The following is a 23,339-nucleotide window of genomic DNA, read 5'->3' as shown; positions in this document are numbered from 1 at the left end:
ACTTTTTATGCGAATAGTTTTGCCAGTTAGATCCTGTCGAATTTGTAACAAATAAATTTAGAAATTATTGATGGGAATATTTACAAGAAAGCAAAGAGATTAAAAAATCCAGATTTAATACTCTTGTTTATCCCTAAGAGGTTTCTCTTTAAGCTCTTCTTATAATATATTGTGTTAGTTTGTAATGGATTCGAAATTTCCCACTCTGAGTTCACAATAAATAGTCATATGCTAGTATAGAAGAATTGTAGTGTGTTTGGAGTGTAGTTTTAAGTCACCTCTTGTGAAAGATTTATGAGATCACTTTAAGAACTCAAACAGAGGTCTTTGTTGTAGTATTCTGAACTTTCATAAAACTAAGTAATTTTGGAATGCTATTTATTTCGTCTTTTAAATGAATGGGGGTTAGTTCTTGGAAAGAACTTGAATATAAATTACTGACTTTATAAGAATTTCGTTTTTGTATTTATATAGCCAAAGCTGGTGTTAGTTTAAATGTATCTATTTAATTCTGTTCGCTACATAGTCAATTCAGTTAAGCATTAAACTAATAGAATGAACATTGTACTCTAGTATTCATTTCGTTCAATGTCTTTGTAGTCGTCTAACCATTTGTATTTATTCAATTTATGTTTTATGCCTTAGGCAGTCGATTAAATTTAAAACTAAATGTCTCAAATGTCGATTTGAACCTAATAAATGAATAAAGTTATTTTCTAATGGTCAACGCATTAAGAAAAGATTAATTAATTGCCTTTTTCATATCAAGAATTGCGGGAAATGCAATTACCTAAGCAATTAAATAATATCTGGGAGAATTAACTGCTTTAATGTCAACCATTTGGCCCATTTAACCCAATCTCTCGCGTTTGTTTAAAGACGCCTGAAAATATGCAACGGAATTTGAAATTTTCCAGCAATTAAGCTCTGTCGACGCAAACGCAGGGGAATATTGTCGCTGTTCGTCTTTTCCGGCATTTGCATATGCCAATGGCGTAAAAGTTTTCATTCATTTTCATTTTTTCCAATGCCTTCGAGTGTTGTGGCGGAATAACGGGTGGGGAAGGCAGTGCCGGATCTAAGCAGCGCAATGCTCTCCCTGAGGGCTATCAATTTTTAATTGTTAATTTAGCGGTGAAAATTGCGTTTAGACTAAACAAACCGAGTAGGTGGTGTGTGTGTGTGTGTGTGTATGCAACTTGAGGGTGGATGATTTCTCAAATCAGACAACCCGAAAAAAGAAATTAAATATTTTAATTGGAAATTTTTAATGACGCAAGTTCTAAACGCGCGTGTCCCACACAAAGGGAGTGTTTATGTAAACACAAACACAAAAAACGAAAAACTCCAGCAATGTTTTGCTTATGTTATACTTTTTACGATTTTACAACGTTGTTAAAATGCACAAGAGCAACAACAAACAGAAAAAAGAACAGCATCTTCGTCCAAACAAGGGGAGAAAAAAGTTCCCCAAAGTTATACAACAGAAAAATTGAAACGGAAATAATGAAAATCGCGTAAAGGAAGTGGCAACAGCATTAGAGGAATGTAGGTGACTCAAGCTAAGATGGTAGATGGTTGGGGGCAAAAAGGAAATGTTTCCAAATTGAAGTGGAGACAACAGATACTCGTATTGTTCGAAGAAAAAAAAAAAAAAAAAAAACTTTAGTGTACTAACAATTGTATACCCTAGCTCTTTTTAGGCAATTATGTCCACACAATCTATATAAAGATTTCAATGGCATATTACACTTTTTTGTCGAGTTAGAAATCATTATTTTTGAAATCTAATTAAATGTCGGTTAAGTATTTTGAAGTACATAGATCTAATATTTGATTTAAATTGGCTATAGTAAATAAAGAACGATATTCCATTATACCTTTTATTTATTTCTAACAATCCAATAATGTTATTGCAAAGGTAATCTTTTTAGCATAAAATCGAATTTAAAAGTCACAGGTTAGAAGTCTATATTCAGTGTGTATCAAGTGAGCCTACTTAAGCGATTACTTCAACAATTCTTAATAAATGAAATGAAATGAGAAATAGAATTGTATAGAATAGAAATGTATTTTCTATTCTAAGATTTATATAGAGAATTTTAAAGAACATGAAGATATTTCACAATTGTTTCATAAAATATGCTTAATTTGAAACAGTTAATGTAAATAAATGCTTTTGTTTACCATATTAAACAGTTTTCTTAAAATTTTCCAAAGGAAACCAAATATGTATTATTATAGAGTTGATAAATAATTGATTCAAATAATATTCGTATGCCTTAAGATGTATCTATTGACATTTAAGATAAGTTTTATTATCAAAATATCACTAAAAAACATTTGCAACTTAAATAGATACGGATTATTTTAGGAAAAAGGAGAAACAAATGAATAACTATAGTACTATAAACAATCTATTAAGTTATCATACTTTAATAAAGTTAATCAATCAATAAACAAATAACTAAAACATTTACTTAAAGTTAAAGTTCATGACAGTTTTTATAGACTGTCAACACCTGTCCAACATATGTGATACCTTTAAGGAAGGGTATTAAAAGTCAAAACAAATAAATGCGTAAAATGCCGCAAATAAATACGCGCAAGTTTCTACAAAGCAAAAATAAAATATCTGAAGCTGGAGGAGAGCAATATGTCGCCAGCAGTTGAGTTCTTTTATTGCGCCTTGTTTGGCATTTTTTTTTTGTTTCTTTTATTATTTTCTTATTGTTGTCACAACGGTACATTAAGCTTTAAGGAAACTTTGTTTTTTGGCAAAGAGCACGAAGAAAGATGTAAAAACAAAAACGAGCTGGGAGGAGGCTAAGCGAAGAGTGAATTTGGCTTATTGTTAGCCAAAAGGGATTAAAAATATTTTTGGAAAAATATTTGCGATAAGGATATCGTGGAGGGGAATAAGGTAAATAAAAAGTGACAAAAGCTAAGCAAATAATTGATTCAAAATAAATAAATTGACTAGCAATTCTTGGGAAATGTAATAAAAATGCAAAGAAAGTTAAAAGAAAATTTAACAATTGACTGAATGATTTTCCTTTAAATGAAAAGTTACTTTTGATAGATTTTGGAATTAATTTGTCATTTCTTTTATTATTAAGATTTTCTAAACTTTCTTTTGACTGTCAAGTAAAAGTTATTTATCTGATGGGTATAAAATGAATTAAATTTCAATTTTACGGCCTGTATTCTGTTTTATGAAGATGACAGTCCTAAGTTATCTATTCTAGCCGCTAAATTTGAGCTGCATAATCCAAATTTTCCTCATTATTTGAGGCATAATAAAAAATAACTGGATGCGACTTTAATTTTTATGCGAACTGGTTACCAAGGTGAGTTTTGTATATCAAAATATGTTTGCTTTCTTGAATACTTTTCATTTAACCTCCACGGCCTTCTTATATTTTCCGAACCTCTCCCCCCGGTTTGAAGTTGCTGCTACATTGTTGTAGTTAAAGTGCATGCCGGAAAAATAAAACATAAAAGTACAGAACATCCAAAATAACAAGTGTGGAGGGTAAAAGCAAAACAGATATGAAAAGCTGAGCACGAAATATGAAATTCATGTGCGTCGTATGTATCGCGAGTGTATGGAAATTAAATAACGGTGGCTATTGTAAATGCCCGCAGTGGAAAATGAAAGAAAGAAAAACTCGAAATGAAAATGAAATGGAAGGAAACAAACACCCGCGCAGTAAACAAGAAGCTACCCTCCATTGAGGGGTAACAACATGGCCCAAAGTAAAACCCGTTCAAGTGTAACAATTTAATGGCGCTTGTTTGGTTTTGGGAAAGTGGAGGATGGCAGATCTGGCCAGAGGATGGGGTCGATGGTTGGGTTTGGTCCACACAATTTGGTTTTTTATGAGCCAACCAAAGTCGTAAATACAGAGGAATAGTGGACGGAGTTTGCAATGGTTAAAATCATTTAAGGAATTGCGGGTGATACTCATTTGTTGTTTTTCCGTTTTTCTGTTTGCAATTTTTGTGTAATTAAACAATCAGCGAAGCGTAGACAGGATATTCAAGAAACTTCCGTGTGAGATAAACAAACCAACAATCATCAACCCTTCTTCATTCTGAACTCACCTCTCATAATCGGGTAGGAGTGAAGGTTGTCCTTGTTGTTGCCGTTGTTGTTGTTGGTGTTGATGTTGGGCTGTTGCTTGTGCGTAGCCCGGAAGTTGCTCCTTTGTGGCTGCACCAACACCACCACCAACACCACTTGGATGTCGCCAAACACCGCCACTTGGATCGATCCACAAACCATTGGGACCCGTTGTCGTGTTGCCATTTGGTCCGTTGATGCCACCGCCGCTGCCAACGCCGCCTCCGCCGTTTAGTGGCAATGTGGGAAACTTTCGCACAGTTCCGATTGCGTGATTACCTGAAATAAAAACCACAGAAAAAAGAGAAGAAAAAGCACGACGACAGCGAAGAGAAAGAAGAAAGTCAGTGAATGAATATCATAATGGCTTTCCAGCAATGATTACGGCTCGTTAGTTAAAACTAGTAACTGGCTTTTACTTTGCAAATAATAAAAGACGGAAATTACTTTTTATATTCAATTGGTAAGGTTTTCTCTACATGTATGTGTGTGTTTTTATTTTGTTGCCGTTTTTTTTTTTTTTATAACTTTACCAAACTTCAATTTCCCCTAAATCTTTTACCATTCTCCTTCCCTATTGCTCCTGCTGCTAGTTATCGTTTTGCTTGTTTATCTTTATACCCTTGCAAAAAGGGTATATTAATTTTGGTCAGAAGTGTGCAACGCATAGAACGAAGCATCTCCGACCATACAAAGTATATACATATATTCTTGATCAGCACGACGAGACGAGTTCAACTAGCCATGTCCGTCCGTCCGTCTGGATCAACGCAAACTCCTCCTAGACCGTAAGAGCTACAGAGCTGAAATTTGGCACGTAGGCTTGTATATACTGCAGGCGTTGTATATCTCGGATTCAGCCGGATCGGACCACTATATCATATAGCTCCCATACAAACCCCAAAGTCACGAACAGTGACTTTTCTCAATAACTTCGTTATTTTCTATGTTATTACCATGAAACTATATTAGAGAGTTTATTACGCTTATAAACGACTGTGCCAAATTTGATCAAGATCGGATGACTATATCATATAGCTCCCATAGGAACGATCGGTCGAAAACAGTGACTTTTATGAATAACTTCGTTACTTTTAACGTGATTGCTTTCAAATTAAACATTTCTTAATTTAATATATCTGTTAATGACTGTGTCGAATTTGATAAAGATCGGGTGACTATATCATATAGCTCCCATAGAAACGATCGGTCGCAAACAGTGACTTTTGTAAATAACTTCGTTACTTTTAACGTGATTGTTTTCAAATTAAACATTTCTTAATTTAATATTTTTGTTAATGACTGTGTCGAATTTGATAAAGATCGGGTGACTATATCATATAGCTCCCATAGGAACGACCGGTGGAAAACAGTGACTTTGATCAATATCTTCGTTATTTCCTATGATTGTAGGCCATTCTTTCGCAAACATAAGCCTTTTTAGATAAAACGTTCTTCCACATTGATGGCTAATAGGTAAGGATAGAGTTACCAAAAAAGTTGCAAGGGTATACAAACTTTGACGCGGTCGAAGTTAGCCCCGGCCCTCTGGTTTTATAGTCGCTTTAACCTTGGCGCTGCCTTGTGGCTGACTCCACTGGCAAAGATTATTGCCACTGGCAAGTCCAAGTGTATATAATGTTATGAGTGCGTGCGTTTCAGTGTCTGTACTTTTGTGGCTAAACAAAATGGTAGCCTAATTGAGACCAGGCCATAAACGTAGTTGGTCATAAATCATAGATTATATGACCAAGTGGTGGCTGCCACTGCATAGATACTACAGAAACTACAGGCAGATGGTCTAAAGATAAACAAGGCCAAAATATTTGGACTTTGATTGTTAGAGTTTAGTTTCTTTGTTGGCCAAAGGAAGCATCAATTTATTGATGAATATACATATGTAACTAGATTTCCAAATTGAAGAAGAATCTTAAAGTCCACATTTAATTTCATGAAAGTTTTAAGCTTTCATTTATAGTAAAGAGAACTCAATTTTAAACTTATGAATTCCTAACTGTATAATTGTTAATCATGGTATTAAATAAAGAATTTGAAGTCCTTTTTCTTTTTGTAGTTTTGTCTTTAAGACCTTTTCTTAGACTAACTATTATGATCTGAGGCCTTTTGCAGTGTCTGAAATTCACTTTAAATTAGGCTGCAAACATTTAAAGATTCTTTACGCAATCTAAAACATATTTGGATTTGAAATAAGTCTAATTATCTTAGACTTTATGTTGTCTGTCTATAATGTATGCAAGAACTTTTAGCTACTCTTCTAATAATGAATACAAATCACCTCCTTTATCAGCTTTAAATTGGTTCATTGTTTGCTTTCGTCCTTCTCGTAAATTACCAAACACGCAATTACCTCTCGACTGAGAGACCTTTCCCAGGCAGGGAAACACACAAGAAAGAAAAAAGTGACTGAAACCCGAAACTAAGCCATGCAAATAATGTGCCACCAAAACTTAATCCACAGACACAAAGGATGTGGGGTAAAAAAGAAAATAAATAAATAAATTTATATTTAAATTACAATAGGAAATCGCCCTTCACACTCACCATGTAAACTGCACAGCGAGGTCTGCTTGATAAATTGATAGCGCTTGAATAGAATCAATGCGCCCAATAGAAACACAATTATGGCAATGATGGAGCCCAGCAGGACAATAAACCAGGTCTGTGTTAAAAAGTCATCGGCAATATCACGACTGATGGGATATCTGCATTAGACAAAAGACAAAATGGAAAGAGACAGAGGCAGAGAAAGAGAAAAGAAAGAAAACGAAAAGCGGAATGAGTTCAGGAAGTACGTGTCCTGGGCGAGGCTTAGTTTAATGGTCACAAAGTCGTCCGCCATCGTAGTCGCAGTCATTCCCGTTCGTTGTCGTTGTCATTTGGTGTTGGCGCCTGCCATTGTCATCGTTTGCCATTAATGGATTGATGTGAATGTGCTCTTGCTACTAGTTCCCAGCTTCATTGGGCGGGGGCCAGTCAAATGAGCTTGTGGCACAATGACAATGGCATGGCCAGCCATTTGTCCTCCACATCCTTCTCCTCCTTGACACACTCACCGTGTATAGCCTGTGTCCAGTGATTGGGTGCGTGCATCGATGCGCAATATGGCCGGCTTACTGAAGGGTCCGACGCCCACCCGTGTGGCAGCAGCCACGGCTATATAGTAGGTGACTCCTGTGGTGAGGTTGGCCAACAGTAAGGTTGGCGTCGCCGCATCTATGGTCATATTTTTGAATATTCGCGTTGTATTGTGCACGTCCAGTCCTTTAACCACCACATTGTAGCTGGTGAGTACGCCTAACATGAAAATTTGTGTGTGAGGGAAAATGAAATTAAATGTAAACACACAAAAGAGGCATAGAAACAAAGAAAAAAAGAGAAACATACAGACTAACGAACTGTTGATGCTCTTTCTCCTATTGTACATACCATTACGCGTCCGATTTGGTTGCGGTGGCAACCACTTCAAAAAGACTGAAGTTCGATTGAATTGTATGGCCTCCATGCCATATGGTGGAGCCTCCGGCACTGCAAGCAAAAAGACCACACACACAGTCAATTTAGTAAACGACAAACAATTTAATAAGAACTAAGCTGGCTCTAGGTGGTCTTTAAATTTAGGAGAGCCATCTAAATGGAGTTCTTACCATCTTCCAGAGTGCGAACTTGGCGCGAATTGGAGGGTTTGCCTACGATGCTCTTGTAAAATGGCACAAGAAAAAACTCATACGTAGAAGCCTTGGCAAGGCCCGGCACAGTGCAGGAGCTGAGACCTTGGCCCTTGTTTAGCAGTGTCAGCATCTTGTATTCGGGTGAATGTAGTTCGCGGGCATACAAATAGAAGCCTTCAATATACTGGCCACTATCGATGTCCCAGCCCAAGCGTACACTTGTTGAATCACTGGCATTTGCCTCAAGAAGTTCCACAACATCATTGGCCTGCAGCAGAGTCTCCACATCGCTGAGCAGTAACTGGGAATTGGCTGTGCCCATATTATCCATGGCATCTCTTACACCCACAAGTTTGCCAGCCGTAATGGGTTCCGAGATGGGTGACGGTGGTGAGAATCCCAATGCATTCTCAGCTCTCACTATAAACATATAGGCGGCTCCTTGGGTCAGACTTTCCACCGTGAAAATGGGCTCATTTAATCTCGCTGCGATTGGTATCCAAGTTTTGCTCTGATTTGTGCAATACATTTCCACACTATAACCGAGAAAGGATGAGGCTCCAGCCTTATCACTTGTAGGCCACACTATGGTCAGGGCAGAGGCCGTGGCATTCAGTATCTTGGGTTGTCCTGGAGCTGTGGGACATTTACTTTGTTCGGGTGCTCGATAGAATTTAATATTTGGATTGGTGGGCAATTCAATGCGTAGGAAACCACTCCAAGTGGACTTTCCTGCCCGCGAACTGGCCACACAAGTATAAAGTCCCTGATCCTGTTGACGATCCAAATCGGATATAATCAAATCTCCTGCTGTGGTGATATTCAATTTGTTGCTCGGTTGCACTGGTATGCCGTCACGATACCAGGATATAGTTGGATTCGGTAATCCAATGGCCTTGCATTGCAGCGTGGCCAGGGATTTAATGGGCAGAGTTTGATTTACAGGTCCAGCTATGATTATGGGCGGCGGACGATCTTCCTGCGAGTCCAAACTCAGTTGCACTCTCGACGTTATGCTTGCCACCTCGTTCATGGCATTACACAAGATCACCAGATCTTTGTCAGCTCGCTGAAATCTCGTTAAGGTCAGTATGGAATGTCCTTCTTCGGTATTAAGGCTATGAAAACGATCCAGAGGCGGGGCACCGGGGAATATCAATGTGCTGTTATTCTTAATTGTCCAGAACATAGTGGGCTTGGGATTACCACTGGCTCTACACTCAAATGAGGTATCAGCTCCAAGTTCCACAGATTTACTTGCTGGACGTTGAATGAATTTCGGGGGAGCTACAGTGTGCAAAGGTGTTGAATGGATCATAGGGATAAACTAGTTAGCTAAGTGTGTAACTAAAGGCGCTAGCGCTGAACTATAATAATTCTGTTCCATACTCACCATAGACTGTAAGTGTACCCATGGCGGTAATGGCACCAACAACATTGTCCGCCTCACAGCTATATTCACCTTCGTCGGCTATGGTGACACGTTCCAGACGCAAACTGCGATCCTCCAGAACACTAACGCGATCTAAAGTTACAAAAGGTAAGGAGATATTTTTCAATTACCTGAAGGGCTTTAGTGGACTCTTTCTTACCCAAGGGCATATTGCCGCCCGAGGCTGTGCGTAGCCACAGAACATCCGGCATGGGATCTCCTCCCACACGGCAGGGAAATGTTACTGATGTCCCCTCTAGAACCGTTTGATCATGTGGTCCTCGTATGATGTAGGGCTTAACTGAAAAGCGTTACAATAATGTGAATGTTTAGCTCAACCCAAGTCACATTCCAGCAAATTGAACATGACACATTGATTTGAGGTGCCATCCACCCCCATCATTTGGGAGGAGGATTTTGGAGAACTTACCATGTACTTTCAGAGTGGCCAACGAGGACTCGCGAACACCAACTGGATTCTTGGCAATGCACTGGTATTGACCCTCGTCAGTCTGACGTGCATCCTGTATGGCCAAATTGCCACCATCAACGATGCGTATACGCTTCGAGCCCTCCAAATCCAATTTCTGGCCACCCTTTTTCCATGTCACCGTCGGCTCAGGTATGCCACGCGGTGCGGCGCACTCCAGAAGTGCCGTTTCACCTTGGGCAATGCGTGTGTTTTGCGGCTCCAGGCGAAACTCATCGCGTAGGACTATATGTAGAAAGAGAGAGAAAAAAGGAAGCAGAAGATGAGCAATGTGTTTTGGGGGATACGTGGCTAGCCAGAGGCGTCATTATAGAGGATTTCTTTTGCCATCAAACAATGTTAACCGGCAGCAGTTACGCCACTGCAAAATGTGCGTGTATTTCACGTGGCTTGGCCCCTGTCCATTTTCAGTTGCTGCTCTGCTCTGTTGGTTTGGGATGGCAATGGGTGGGTTATAAATTATCTTGGTTTTTGCATGATAAATGCCCTTGCTGTCCCTGTCCTGCCTTAACCTGTGGGTGTGTGTGTATGTGCGGGTGTTTGCGGCCTGACAGCAAAGATAAATTGTTGGTAAATGGCATAAATGTGATTTTTATACGCCCGTACAGTCATACCATCATCATCCACCTATATACATACATACACTTACATATACATTCAATGCATGTACATTTACCCATAGACAGCTTCACATTTGTAAAGAAAAATTGTCCATACGAGAGGCTTTTTATGTAATTTAATTCCATTTCATTTCATTTCGGACTAAATGACATTTCGAAATCCCAGAAATTCGAGTGAACTATTGCAACTAGTTAATCAGTGTCAATTAATAGTGTCAGACATAATGGGTCTCTTAGGTGCAATCCCCTTTCCAAGTCATTCTATTTTATTAAGTAATGTCTTAATGCATGTAGTTCACTTTTGTTTTGGTCAAGATTTTCTACCAATTAAGTACCTTACAGTATTCCAATTTAATTTTACATTATAATCTTTATTCAACTCTATTTTAACTAATTTCAAACCTCCAGCGATTATTGTTACAGGATATTCTATGCAATGTTTGCAAAGCTGATGCGGTGACCCCGTTCATTTGCGGATTTAAGTCAAATTAAGCACATTTCTCACTTTGTTCCAGAGTCTGACATTTTGAAATGCAATTCTAAGGATTTCCACTTTGATCCCCTCTCTCCTATGCTCTCAGATTGCGTGGTAAATCAGACTATTATCAACATTTCTGCGCCGAGTAAAAGCAGTAATTCAGCTGCCAGCATTTATTTTGCTCAGCATTTTGCTTTATCCTTTTTTTCTTTGGCTTTTTTTTGCATCTTTCAGATTCTTTTTTATCATCTTCATTTTGCCTGCTGCTGGTGCTTTTGTGGTCAAAATGGAAACCTGTAATTTGCACACGATTCTCTCCACGGAGTCCCCACACAGATGGCTGGCTGGCTGGCTGGTTGCCTCTGACATAGCTCGATTTGTTCGGTTATAAATTTGCTAGGCGAATATTTGTCCTCTGGTGCATATCACAGGACAGCAAAGAGTAAAGTACGAATAGAATGAAGGTAAAAGAGACAGAGAGGGGCCACCAGGGTAGAGGTAAAAGTGTGCAAGAAGTGGTTGTTGGTGGTATAATAAATCAAGTAACTTTCAAGCACTTGAAAAGCAGAGCTAAAGTAAATTTTTTACCATGAAAAGCAGCAGTAACCTTTGTGCACTCTCCGAAGCTCTCTCTATCCCTCTCTATCTCTCTGTTTATCTCATTCAAAAAAGTACTATACAAATATGTATATATAAAAATATATATATACATATATAAATCCATAGCGAAAACAGCTTTTACCTAAATTAAATTTCGCTTTTTTAATCTACAAAGTGAATAAGCGCATTTCTTTTATACATTTTTCTTTTACTTGTTGGTTTTTTTGGTTTTCTTCGTTTTTGTTAGTTTCCTCATTTTTTTTTTTTTGGTTATGCAAAAGAATGCTAAACCATGACTTTTATATTAAATTTAAAGTTGAAGCATAATAAATCAACATAAATCAAAGAAAATTTCAACGCTCTCACATTCACATTCACAGCAAATATTCATTCCAGTCACTTTAAAGGCAAACTTCCAAAAAAAAAAAAAAAAACGAAACAAAAAAAAACGACAGGACGAAAATCTTGTAAACAAATTGGCAAGTGTCGCTCTTAAGATACCCTGGAGTAGGCAAAGTTATCGTTATCTATAAGTGAATGAAAATAATTTGAGACTGTTTTTCTTCTTCTCTTTACAGACTTTTTAGAAATGATACGGGTTTCTTAATTACTTAAGGTTCTTGCCTCAAATGATCTTAAATAATAAACTATTAGTTTCTACCCTGCCGCTTTATCATTTTAGTCGTTCATGGCTTAGTAAAGTTCTTTAGCCACACTCCACACACTTTCTTTCAAAACTTGGGTCCAAATTAAGCCCAGCTAAATATACCCTTACTTTATAGGGTATTAAAAATCAAGCAAACTTTTAATAGCCAGGCAAGTTTCGCTTCCTTCTTTCACCATCCTCGTGCTGGGTACCAACTCAGCAGGAAACACGCCAACCATCAATAAATTAATCAAAGTCATAATCAGTGTCAGGTTCAGTGCCACTGGGCGAAAGTTGCCGTTGCCGTTGCTGTTGATGTTCTTGCTCTTGCTCTTGTTGTTGTTCTATAGGCCTGCCAATGTATTTATTTTTTTGAGGTCATGGCCCATGGCCCGGGGTCTAGTCAAGCGGAAAAAGCTTGCTGAAAAGGTGCAAAATGCCCAAACCAAACCACTGATAATGAGTTAATAAATGAGTCTTAATCTATGTTTATCATGTGAGATTTATGGAAAGATGATAACTACTTCAAGTTGCTTGGAACGTGATGAAAGATTATTTAGTTGTAGCAAAGTTAGAAGAAAAGGTTTTCGCTTTACCTAATTAAGGGACCCAGTTAAGATGGTGGAAATAATTTATGTCGGAGAAGATTTTGCTTTGAAAAAGTAAGAGGTTAAGTCCTAATGTCTTAGTTGTGTTTTCTACGTGGTTAATTAAATGAACCGTAAATTTGCTTCTAATTAGTAGATTTCACAGATTCATTTTGCTTAGTATGTAGTGTGTTTTCCAAAAATCTCATAAGAAAGTTTTACTTTTAGTCTTTATTAGACATAAGGTTAAAGTTTTTGATTTAGTTCAATCCTTCCTTTTTATATATAAATTCATGAAACTTGTTTCCCTTCTTTTAATTTCTATAAGTAGGTACGTGCTACAGTACTTAAATTTTCGCTGAAGAATATGTGAACCAGTACAAATTTTTTAATTTTGTTTCAGTGCTTAAAGTATGTATGTTACTTAGCATATGCTTTAGGCTAAGCTTTTCTCATTCTATGTCAGGTCATACGTTGCGTATGGGTAATGTTGACTCTGCTCAAAGCGAAATTACGCTGACAACATCAAATATTGTATATGCAACTTATGTTTATTATTGACAAACCCTCTCCCCCACTCTCCATTCCCAACCACAAGTCACTCTCTTTAGCCAAGTGAACCCGCCTTTACAATTTCCCCTCCTACTTTTCTCTTATATTTGTTGCTGTCCTGTACGCTTTTCTTTTCCGGGCTCCTTTTTTTTATTGCCTAACCCAATCAATGCGAACGCCTTTCGCCTTTGCCAAGTTGCTGATCCAACTCCAACCAGAACCACAGCCACAATAACGACGTTTTAACCAAGCAAACAAATTTGACGTGCTTTTCGTGATTTACATGCAAATATTGAAAAATATTCCCCAAGGATACCGCAAAAAGCAAACCAACAACTGACTAAGGCTAAATATATATACATACATACATATATATATATATATAGAAGAGGGAAAAAAAATATGGCATGAAGACAGCACATGAAAAAAAAGAATATATAAACTCCAAAGTGCTGAGGCCACAGAGCAATATCGATTTTCATGTGGGCGGAATACACGGAATGTGAAAAGGCATGGCAAATAAAAGAAATATTAGCCAACAAAAGACAAAGTGGCAAAACTGGGGGAAAGTAAACGTCAATACAAGGAGCAAGGGAGCAGCTCCAAAAGGTTTTGAATATAACGGCATGTCTGGTCTATGGAGTAGTAGATGGAATCGGATGATCTCAAGGTATTCAACTTATTCGGGATATAGAATCTTGAGAAATACTTATTTTTCAATATAATTTTTATAAGTTTATGTAGATTAGGTCCCACGATCTAAAGTTGCTTTCCTTTTAGAGTTTTGGTAAGCCAGTCAGTTAAATTTAGTTACAAAGGATCCGTAAATATGCATCTTAACATTTTAGTGATATTTAGTAACTAATTTTAACTCAAATTAAAAAATTATGATTCAATAAAGAAATTCAAATCATAAATTCAACCCACATCAGATTATCCTTACAAAAGTAAGTGTCTCTTGTTGTTATTTCCAAAAAGGGAAAAAGAGCAACAGACCTAACTCAACGCCATCTCAGCTTCGCATGCTACCTAAAACCAAATCCTGCCCCAATAAATCACACACACACGCACACTTATGAAGCATATATGTAGCTTTCATCTGAACCCATCAACCAACTAACCAAGCTAAAAGGGCTTCAAGAGTCAAAAAATAGCAAAGCAAAAAATAGAAAGGCAAAAAAAAAAAAAACACAAACCAGCAACAACAACAAAGACGAAAAATCGTCCGAAAAAAAGAAAAACCAGAAATGAAAACGGGTTAATAGAGGCAGCAATAGAGCAGGGACTAGACTGGCAGAGATGGAGCAGCCATCCAGATCAAGGATGAGGCGCAGGAGGAGGAGACCTTCTGACAAGACAAGTGGGTGCGTTCAAGCGGAAAACTTGTAAACGCAGCTAGCAGCTAGTTAGTTAAGTGGGCGGACCGGGTCGGGCGGGTGTTCTAGTGTGTGTACGAGTGGGCGGACTGTAAAAAAGGCTGAGCTGTAGAAAGACAGAGAGCAACGCTATCCCGTCTCTCTGTGGTGGCCCAACAAAAATCAACATCAATTTAGAATATTAAAAACGCAGACACACACACTAACATGTAGGAGAAGAAAAAATGGGGATGGGGGTTTTAAGGGTTTATTCGATTTGACTTACCAGCAACTTGCAGTGTGGCATTACGACTGCGTGCCACGCCCAATTCGTTCTTCGCCTCACACCAGTAAATTCCGGCATCTGTTTCGCGTCGCGAATTGACAACCTGCAAAAAGACCAAGAAACAGTTGGTGGGTTAAAAAACAATGAGCATTAACAGACGGAGAAAGTGTGGTTGTTGGTGGTGAAGATGAGGGTGCTGGTGCTGGGGAAGGGTCAGCAGTTATATGTGGGTGTGTGTCTTTCTAATTGAAATGAACAAGACAGACGTAGTGTAATTTTTTGTGTATGATTATTTTGTAGTTGAATTTGATCCTTCCATGAGTGTTAAATCAAAAGTTTATTATTTAGATGAGAAGATGTCCATTGAAATATATTTGAGAATTCATTGATAAAGGGAGTTCACATATTTCAAATTTGCATTTTGTTGTTGTATTGAAATTATCTTATTTTTATGTTATTTGTCCCTGTTTACAAACTTTCAATATGGCAGAGCGCGGACTTAAGTGGGCCTGTCCCCAGGCTTGGTGCTCGGTGGTGATAGTGGCGGTGGTGCTGCTGCTGCTGTTGGCTTCAAATATTGAGAAAGAACAAAATTTGTCTAAATTGATTTCAAAATTTTTACTTTCTCTCTGTCCAACCCAAAATAAAAAACTCAAACTCAGAACACTCAAATAAATATAATCTATTTCATATTGAGAATGGAAATGAAAAGTGAAGCTTGTTTGCTTTTGAGTACGACAATTAAAGAAGAAATAAAAAGTTATAAGTTTAACAAGTTCGGCAGACAGTGTTGATAAACCTTAAGCCTAGAGTGTAAGTGTGACCATAACTTAATTTCCGACACTGTGTCAACACAAATTTGAAGTTAAACCGTGGCGAATAAATGTTCGCCCAGCCCTGTATTTGTTGAATCAGATGATGAGATCATCTGTTTTGAAAGTCGCTGCACAGTGTTGGTTAACTCGCTTTGGAAATCACATGCTTATCGAAAACCAAACACGTGAATCAATTGGAAAAAAGTCAACGAAAAGAAAGGAAATCATTTTATTAAGCTGAGTAATACAAAAATTCACAGCGAAATTGGTTAATGAGATTTATCCTAAAGAATGAGCGAGATAAAGGACAACAACAAATCAAAAGATCCTGGATCCCAGGAGTTTGTCATTGAGAAAATCTTGGATCAGCGTCTTCGCAATGATAAGGTAGATGGAATGGACAACTTACACATACATACATACAACATATGTATAAGATTTTACAGTAAACCATTTTCCAATATTCTAACAGGTCGAGTATTATATAAAATGGAAAGGCCATTGCAAGTCGAAGAACTCCTGGAAGGAGTTGGACCCATTAGCCTTTGCAAATGTAATAGAGCAATTTCAGCTGAATCGCATAGAAAAGGTAAAACTACTCAAAATCTTAATTTGTGCTTCTCAATATTTTATTTTGGTCACATTCTATAGGCTCCTAAAAAAGCTGCATCCAAGGCTTCAAATTCAGATGGCGGAACCTGTAAATATCAAAAGCAAAGTCTATAGTAAGATATACTAGATCATTAATTGCATTTTCTTTCTAGCTTTGGATGGGCAGACTGGCATGGGCAATGGATTTCAGCGTGGACTTGAAGCTTTAGAAATCTGTGGCCTCGCCCGTAATAATACAGGTCTTATGTACCTGATAAGATTTGAAGGTGGTGCCGAACCGGAACTGATCCCAGCTAAAGTGGCAAACACGAAAATACCTCAAATGGTCATACAGTATTACGAGTCTCGGACCACTTGGGAGTCGGATGGTGAAAAACTTAAGAACTTAAAATAGGTTTTTTTTGTCAAACAAAGTCACTAAATTTTTGTAGAATTTTTTTACAACTCAAGGACTAAAAATAAAAAATTCAAATCGCAAACCGAATTCTAATTTAGATTATTCTTAATTTATTCGATTTTATATGTATAAAAGGTCAAATTAATTTCAAAAAACCTAAAGATAAATTAAATATTAAACATGGCCTATTAATTTTATCAAATAAGTTATCCATCCTTAAGTCGTGATTAAGAACCGAAACCAAACAATTTAACCAAAATGATTTAAGTTAGTTTTTCAACAACTTATGAAAGTTTTTTTTTTATGACAGCTTGGGCATACACTCATTTTATATTTTAATTTCTTAATAGTTAAACGCTTATTGCATTTCAGCTTTTTAGTTGCCCAGTGGAAAGAGGCAGCAATGGCCATCAGCTCTTGTCATTTGCTACTCCATCCATTGCCACTGGATAGACCAAATTGATGATGCATACGGCAAACATACAGGGAACAGCAAGTACAACAACCCGGAGACAATGACAATTGCATTGACATTTCGACAGGATGGTAGTAGCTCACCCTCGATGCGCCCATTTCAATCTCCACCTCTAGTAGACCGAAACATGACCATTTACTACATGGCATGGGGTATGGATGGAGGGATGGCATATCGATTTCTATTGCTTGATTTTGTCATTCGGATTTGTTGTCAGTTTGATTTTTGTACAGGATTTCGTATGGTCCAATGTCAGTTGAGTACCTATATTTGTATTGGGTTTTTACTTTACCCAACTCTTTGTTTTCCCCCTTTTAACCGTATCTCTCTCTCTCTGTGTCCATTTTAGCCAGAGTTTATTTAGTTGTCATTGCAAAAATGTTTGCTTATTGTTAGTAAAAATTTTGCCTTCTCTTTTGTATTACATGCGAAATTATTAAACATTCCCAAATAGCTAGAAGGGTTTTAATTTCATCGCTAAAAATTGTTGTTTTTTTTTGCAGCCTAAAATTTGTACAAAATTTTGTGGCATTGGCATGTTTCAAATTTTGGCCTGCAGCTGCTCCTATTGCAACATTTCCACATCCAGTCAGTCTTCTTTCTCTCTATATCTCTCTCTTTTCTCTTTGTTACATAATTGGCAGCCCAGCGAAAAATTTACATTTCCAATGGCCATTGAATTGAATTGAATTCGCTTTATCAAGTTCATTTGATTTTTGGTTCGTCGATTTGCTGGTTTCTCATCGATTTAAAAGCTCAAATTAGTTTTAATTGCTTGTATTTATAGATTTCATTTATTTTATTTTTCTGTTTCTAGTATTCTAGTGTAGCAAATGGGTAATTGCATTTATTTTACCTCTAGTTTTCATTCATTTACCTATCAGCATTCTGTTGCATTCAAATTATAATTTTTAAATAATAATAATAGAAATGAAATTAAGATTGTTTTTTTAATAAACTTAACTTTTGCTTTCGGTTTATAAGGGTAAATACGATTCGTTGCTTTTTGTATGGGAACTATTTGTTCAATTGTTGTAATTTCACAAATGGTTACAACAAAAACATTGACAAGTGAGCTACAAAAGTACAGCAAGACAAATTGTTAAGACGTTGATTTGCAGAGTCCTTTTCACTGGTTTCCTTCCTTCTTCTACGACTCCTCCTCCACCTTCTCTTCTCTGCTATCTCTTCCTCTCTTTCTCTGTCGTGTTGGCCCATTCGGATCTTTTGTGGGCCATAAAACAGTCAGCAATCTGTTGTCTGTTGCTCGTCTGCTGGCTGCTTTCAAGTGCTCAAATCATAAAATGTCTCTCGAGCAACTTTATAGTTACTACATGGAATCCCGAGTGTTAGAAAGGGAGAGGTAGTGTGATTTTTGGGGTTTGAGAGGGGTGGATAAAGGCAAGGGAAAGTCGGTCCTTCTGCCTTCCCTTCGTTGTTTGTTTATTTGAGTTTGTTGTTGTGTTTTCTTTCTTGCACAAAAGAATTCCCTAACATGCGCTTAAAATTAAATGTCAAACTAAGTTGTATGTGTGTGTGCGTGTATGAGTGTGAGTGTGTGTTGGCCATATTTGTCTGAAGACAAGAGTAGGTAGAAGAAGAAGTTCGCACAATTTACACAACTTCTGTGCCTCTGTCTTCCTTCTCATCCAAGTGAAATTAAGTGTTGCGCTAAGTGAAGATGACAAAAGGGTTCTTCAGCTGTATTATTCTTTCATTTAATCTTCCTTCCGAAGTATGTGGTGTGTGTGTGTGTGTGTGGGTGAGTGAGTGTATATGTGTATGTTTTTGAGTGTACTGTGCCGCGGGTGTGCTTTATAAAACAAATAAGTTGGTGCGCTTGAGGCGTCTCGATTGTCATACTTCTCCACATAAGTACACACACACTCACACAGACACTTACTTACACATATAGATACTCACACAAACAACTATAGTTGTATGTGTACATACCAATACAAATACATGAAACAACAGCATCTCAAAGAGATTACTTTCGACGTATCTATGTATAGATGCAAGCAACTCTTTTCTTGAGTTGATTATTATTTGCTTTTGTGTTGTTTTTGTTGCTTTTTTATGCAGTTTAATTAAACTTACTTCAAAGTTGACCTAAAAGATTGTAACAAAAATTATTAATCTAATCGCTATTGATATATGCCACGTCTATCAATATAACTTTCAAACAAGTTAAGGAGATAAAAACAAATTGTTGACTCTTCCCTTTAATGGCTTACTTGTGCCTTTTTTTTTTTTTTTCCGAAAATTTGGTCATTAAATGTTAGCTCAGAAAGTCCATTTTTAAGTTTTGATTTAAACTAAATGTTCTTCTGATTTGCCTGCCTACAAATAATATTGAATATTAATCTTTTTACAACTTTGCTGGAATTTTAAAAATTCCTACCAAGGATATTTTGTTTATGCATTGCCTTTCAATTATGTGTCTGCCTGTTGCTTCTGTTTCACCTGTCTGAACATCTATTTTTACCTATTTTCACATGTTTTTTCACACACACACACACACACTCAGATACATTCACATATGCAATTGAATTTCTCGCATAGATTTACCTAATTTCATTTCCATTTGGCACGTTTTCAAGCTCAATTAAAAGCATTTACACGTCACATTTTACAGACTTTAAATTTTAAACCAAATTATAAAACACTCAAGAGAAACACAGACCGAGAGAGAGAGAGAGAGAGGCATATACTCTGTATGTCTATCTCTTTTCGACTCAGACAATTACAAAGTGTAACAACATGAAAAACGAAATGGCTCCCAAATGAAATGTTTGAAAATTTATGGGTATTTTAAATTAAAACGGAAGCGTGTTTTCAACGCGCGACTACACACAGATACGGATACAAACACATACAGATGCACACGCACACGCATACACACACCCACAGAGTGATACAACAAGCTACTAATACAAGCACAGTCAATATATTTTATAGCCACACAGTTTCCAGGCAAGTCAGTTGGCTGCCTTCTTCCGTCCCCTCCTTCTCGACACAGCGAAAGTCAAAAGATGCACGTAGCACACGGTGAATGTTTTTTGTTGTCAAATCAGTTTCCGTGTTGCTGCTGCCACCGTCCAGAGGCAGCACGCACAGGAGCAACAGCAGCAATAACAACAACAACAACAACAACAACGGCAACAAATCCTTGGAGCGCAACCAATTCGCAACAATTCGCGTGGCTCAAGTCATTAAAGATATAAATAAATTTATGTGACTTTTGGCCATGTTTGTTCTGTGCCCCGTATTCTTAGCTGTTTGCTTCTCTCTTTAGCTCACAAACAAAATTAAATTTTTTCCTTCCTTATTTTTTGGGGTGGTAAAAAGATGTCGAAACACACAAAAAAAAAAGTAGAAAACCAGCTTACTACATTGTCTGGCTTACAGCTCTTTTTCTTCTTCTTGTTGCTCTTCTTTCTCTTTATGGTGGATATTATTTTTTAGGTATTTTATTTTCATTTTATTTCTCAATGGTTGCCATTGCAACGTTGTCGCTTTTTATGAGAAAGGATAGCCAGAACACGAAACTCTCTATGTTGTGAGTGACTGAATGGATAGTAAGTACTTTCATTTCAATTTTTAACATCAGCAGCAGCAGCTGCTTTGTGCCTAGCAAATGAGCTTAGTTTTTTTTTTTTTGTTTTGTTCTGTCTGCTTATCTCTTATGCAGTAGATGACTGAAGCGAAACATGGCGTATACTTGATATTCGAAAGCTACTAAAATAAAATAGTAGAGTAGGTCAGTAAATGGAATGAATTATAATTTTGATGTGAAAGTAAAGAAGATTTATGTATATATAAGAGCTTAAACAAAAGCAATATAATAATAAATATGAATTATTTTTCCTCAAATAGATGGCAAATGGTAAGGTTTCATCAAAATAAAGGAATATATACTAAAGTAAATCAAATATTAAGTGCGAGTTCATCTGTCAGAATAATCTGTTAAAAATAAGTCAGATCTAGATGGTCATATATGGGACATCACAATTCGCTATAAATTTATAAAGGAAATTAAGTCTGAGGTCCGCCGCAAAATATGCAATATAATTTTCAAATAAAGTGGATGTATATATTCTTTTTGTTATAAGATATTTTATCTCTTAAAAAGGGAAATGTAAATGTTCTATATATGGTAAGAAACGTTTCTTTTATATTAAAACGTAAAGAAATTGCTATTATTGTTTCTTATATTGTTTTTGAATCTTTATATCTTTATCACCTTATTGCTCTTTCTAGCCATAGCCATGTACTTCGCTTCTAATATTCAATAAAAAGTAGCAACAGTATGATTATGCTTACATAAAAAAGCTTTGCTTAGTGCACATAGCAACCAATCAGCAAGTTATCCCCTTTTCATTCTTCTTTTTTAATGTATTAATTTTCGCTCATATTCGCTCAAAGGCATTTTCCATTCTGGCCAACACCTTAAGTTGGTAAATAGAAAAATATAAACCCATAACTCATACGCAATGTTGTCCTCAACTCTACTCTACACTCTACTTAATCTCGTCTGTGGGTTTTACTTATTTATATATTTATGTGGGTATATATATGTATGTAGTATACTTATATATATTTTTTTATGGAGCCGCGAATGTGTCAAGCGTTTGTAAACTCATTAAAATGTACTCGTTGTACATGCAGTGAAAAAGTTATGTTCTCCAGGGGAGAGAGATAGGGAGACTAGGAGAGGAGGAAGGAAGTTGAGCCAGACTCCGGCAGAAACAAGTAACTGGCATTAACTTCTTTTTTTTTTGTGCCCCACTCAGTCTTTGCAGACACAGTGAGGCTCCGTTTAAGTGCTCTCCAGCTGTTTTTAATTAAGATGGTGAAGCTATTAAGGAACCGAAAAAGCAATTCACAACTCTTTTGATTCATTTGCCATTGCATTAAATGGAAGCTGCATTCTTAAAGTTGACCAAAAACTAAAACGAAAAAAACTAATACCAACTGTGATGAGCCATTTAAACAAACATTACCAAATGCAGCAAAGGGAGTTAAAGAGATATTAAAAGAGGATTGAGTAGAGGTTGAGAGAAATGCATTACTTGCCAGCACTTCAGAGTCAGACAGAGCAAACATAGAAAGCTTTAGCAACTTTAGTCAAGGATGTTAAGAACGATGATGAATACCAAATAGAGATGCCAAGTAAGTTGAATCGTTAGCGATAAAGCTTTCAAACGATTGCCACGACTTTGCAATCAGTTTGAAATAAAATACATGTTTCAATTTTGCCTGAAGACTGCTCAAGAGTAATTGAAATCAATTTGGAGAAACCATAAACCATATTAAGAAACCATAACGTTTTAAAGTTAACCTCAGCATCTATTACATAAAGGACTTTCCTTTTCCGTCTATTTATCTTATTTTCTTCTATAAAACTAATGAGAAACCATAAAACTCAATCTTAGCAGAATATTAAGATTGTTTTAAAGGTCTTTCAAATATTTTAAGAGTTCCTTTTCTAGATAATTCATTTTGCTTAATTAATTGAAAATATGTTGAACTTAAGTAGGTAAAACAACACATTTTGCTCGAGCGAAAATGTTGATTTCAAATCGAATTTTAGCTCTTGGGTAAACACATAGTATATATATTTATAAATTCAATTGACATTATTTAGTTTACCTTTAACTTAATCAACTATAACCAGAACAAATTTTGTCTTGCGTTATTATGAATTGCTATCGCATCTCTAATTTCCACTCTTCAAGAGATTAGTTTTTTTTCGCTGCTTCTGCTGAAGTGCTCCACACTTGTACACACACAGCCTCCACATATGTATAGTTGCTACAAATCATGCATGTGGGTGTGTGTGTGTGTGTGTGGGTGTGTGTGTGTGGGTGAGTGTGACTAACTTGTCTGCTTTCGTATTTCGCTCCCTTCAGTTACGTAAATTATAGTCTGTCTTTCCAAAAAGCTCGCTCCTCCATGTCACTTTTCACTATACGCTTGAAGCTGTTATTTTTTTGGGAGTCTTTTTTTCCTGTGAAGCTCTCCCACACAAACACATACATACATACATATGTGCTATTGTGTTTTATTGCATATTCCCCTCCATTTTGCTTGTACATATATTTTAGTCCGTCTTCTTTTCGAGCACTTAAAGACAAAGTTCTCTTTTATTTTCTTATTTTCTTTGGTCTTTGTTA

General features: G+C 36.7%; 2 protein-coding genes across 3 annotated transcripts in view; one reads left to right on the top strand and one right to left on the bottom strand.

Annotated features, from left to right (window-relative positions):
- robo3 (roundabout 3) overlaps positions 1–23,339 on the bottom strand; it is a 53,428-nt gene that overhangs the window by 3,655 nt on the left and 26,434 nt on the right. For both annotated transcript variants that reach the window (XM_068295466.1, XM_068295465.1), the window contains exons 3-11: positions 14,862–14,964; positions 9,678–9,962; positions 9,408–9,548; positions 9,209–9,340; positions 7,792–9,102; positions 7,574–7,672; positions 7,201–7,441; positions 6,689–6,849; positions 4,108–4,405 (exon numbers count right to left, since the gene is read on the bottom strand). In XM_068295466.1, coding sequence (XP_068151567.1) covers positions 4,108–4,405; positions 6,689–6,849; positions 7,201–7,441; positions 7,574–7,672; positions 7,792–9,102; positions 9,209–9,340; positions 9,408–9,548; positions 9,678–9,962; positions 14,862–14,964 — 2,771 coding nt within the window. The remainder of the gene's footprint in view (positions 1–4,107; positions 4,406–6,688; positions 6,850–7,200; positions 7,442–7,573; positions 7,673–7,791; positions 9,103–9,208; positions 9,341–9,407; positions 9,549–9,677; positions 9,963–14,861; positions 14,965–23,339) is intronic.
- LOC137581262 (heterochromatin protein 1-like) lies at positions 15,853–16,772 on the top strand. The gene is made up of 4 exons (XM_068295467.1): positions 15,853–16,063; positions 16,149–16,265; positions 16,328–16,376; positions 16,441–16,772. The coding sequence occupies exons 1-4, from the start codon at positions 15,968–15,970 to the stop codon at positions 16,680–16,682; spliced, it is 504 nt and encodes a 167-aa protein (XP_068151568.1). The 5' UTR covers positions 15,853–15,967; the 3' UTR covers positions 16,683–16,772.

Source organism: Drosophila tropicalis, unplaced genomic scaffold (assembly GCF_018151085.1).
Source record: "Drosophila tropicalis isolate 14030-0801.00 unplaced genomic scaffold, ASM1815108v1 contig_845, whole genome shotgun sequence".
Lineage (NCBI taxonomy): Eukaryota > Metazoa > Arthropoda > Insecta > Diptera > Drosophilidae > Drosophila > Drosophila tropicalis.
The sequence above is the reverse complement of the archived record's forward strand: the minus strand, read 5'-3'. Positions and strand labels throughout refer to the sequence as shown.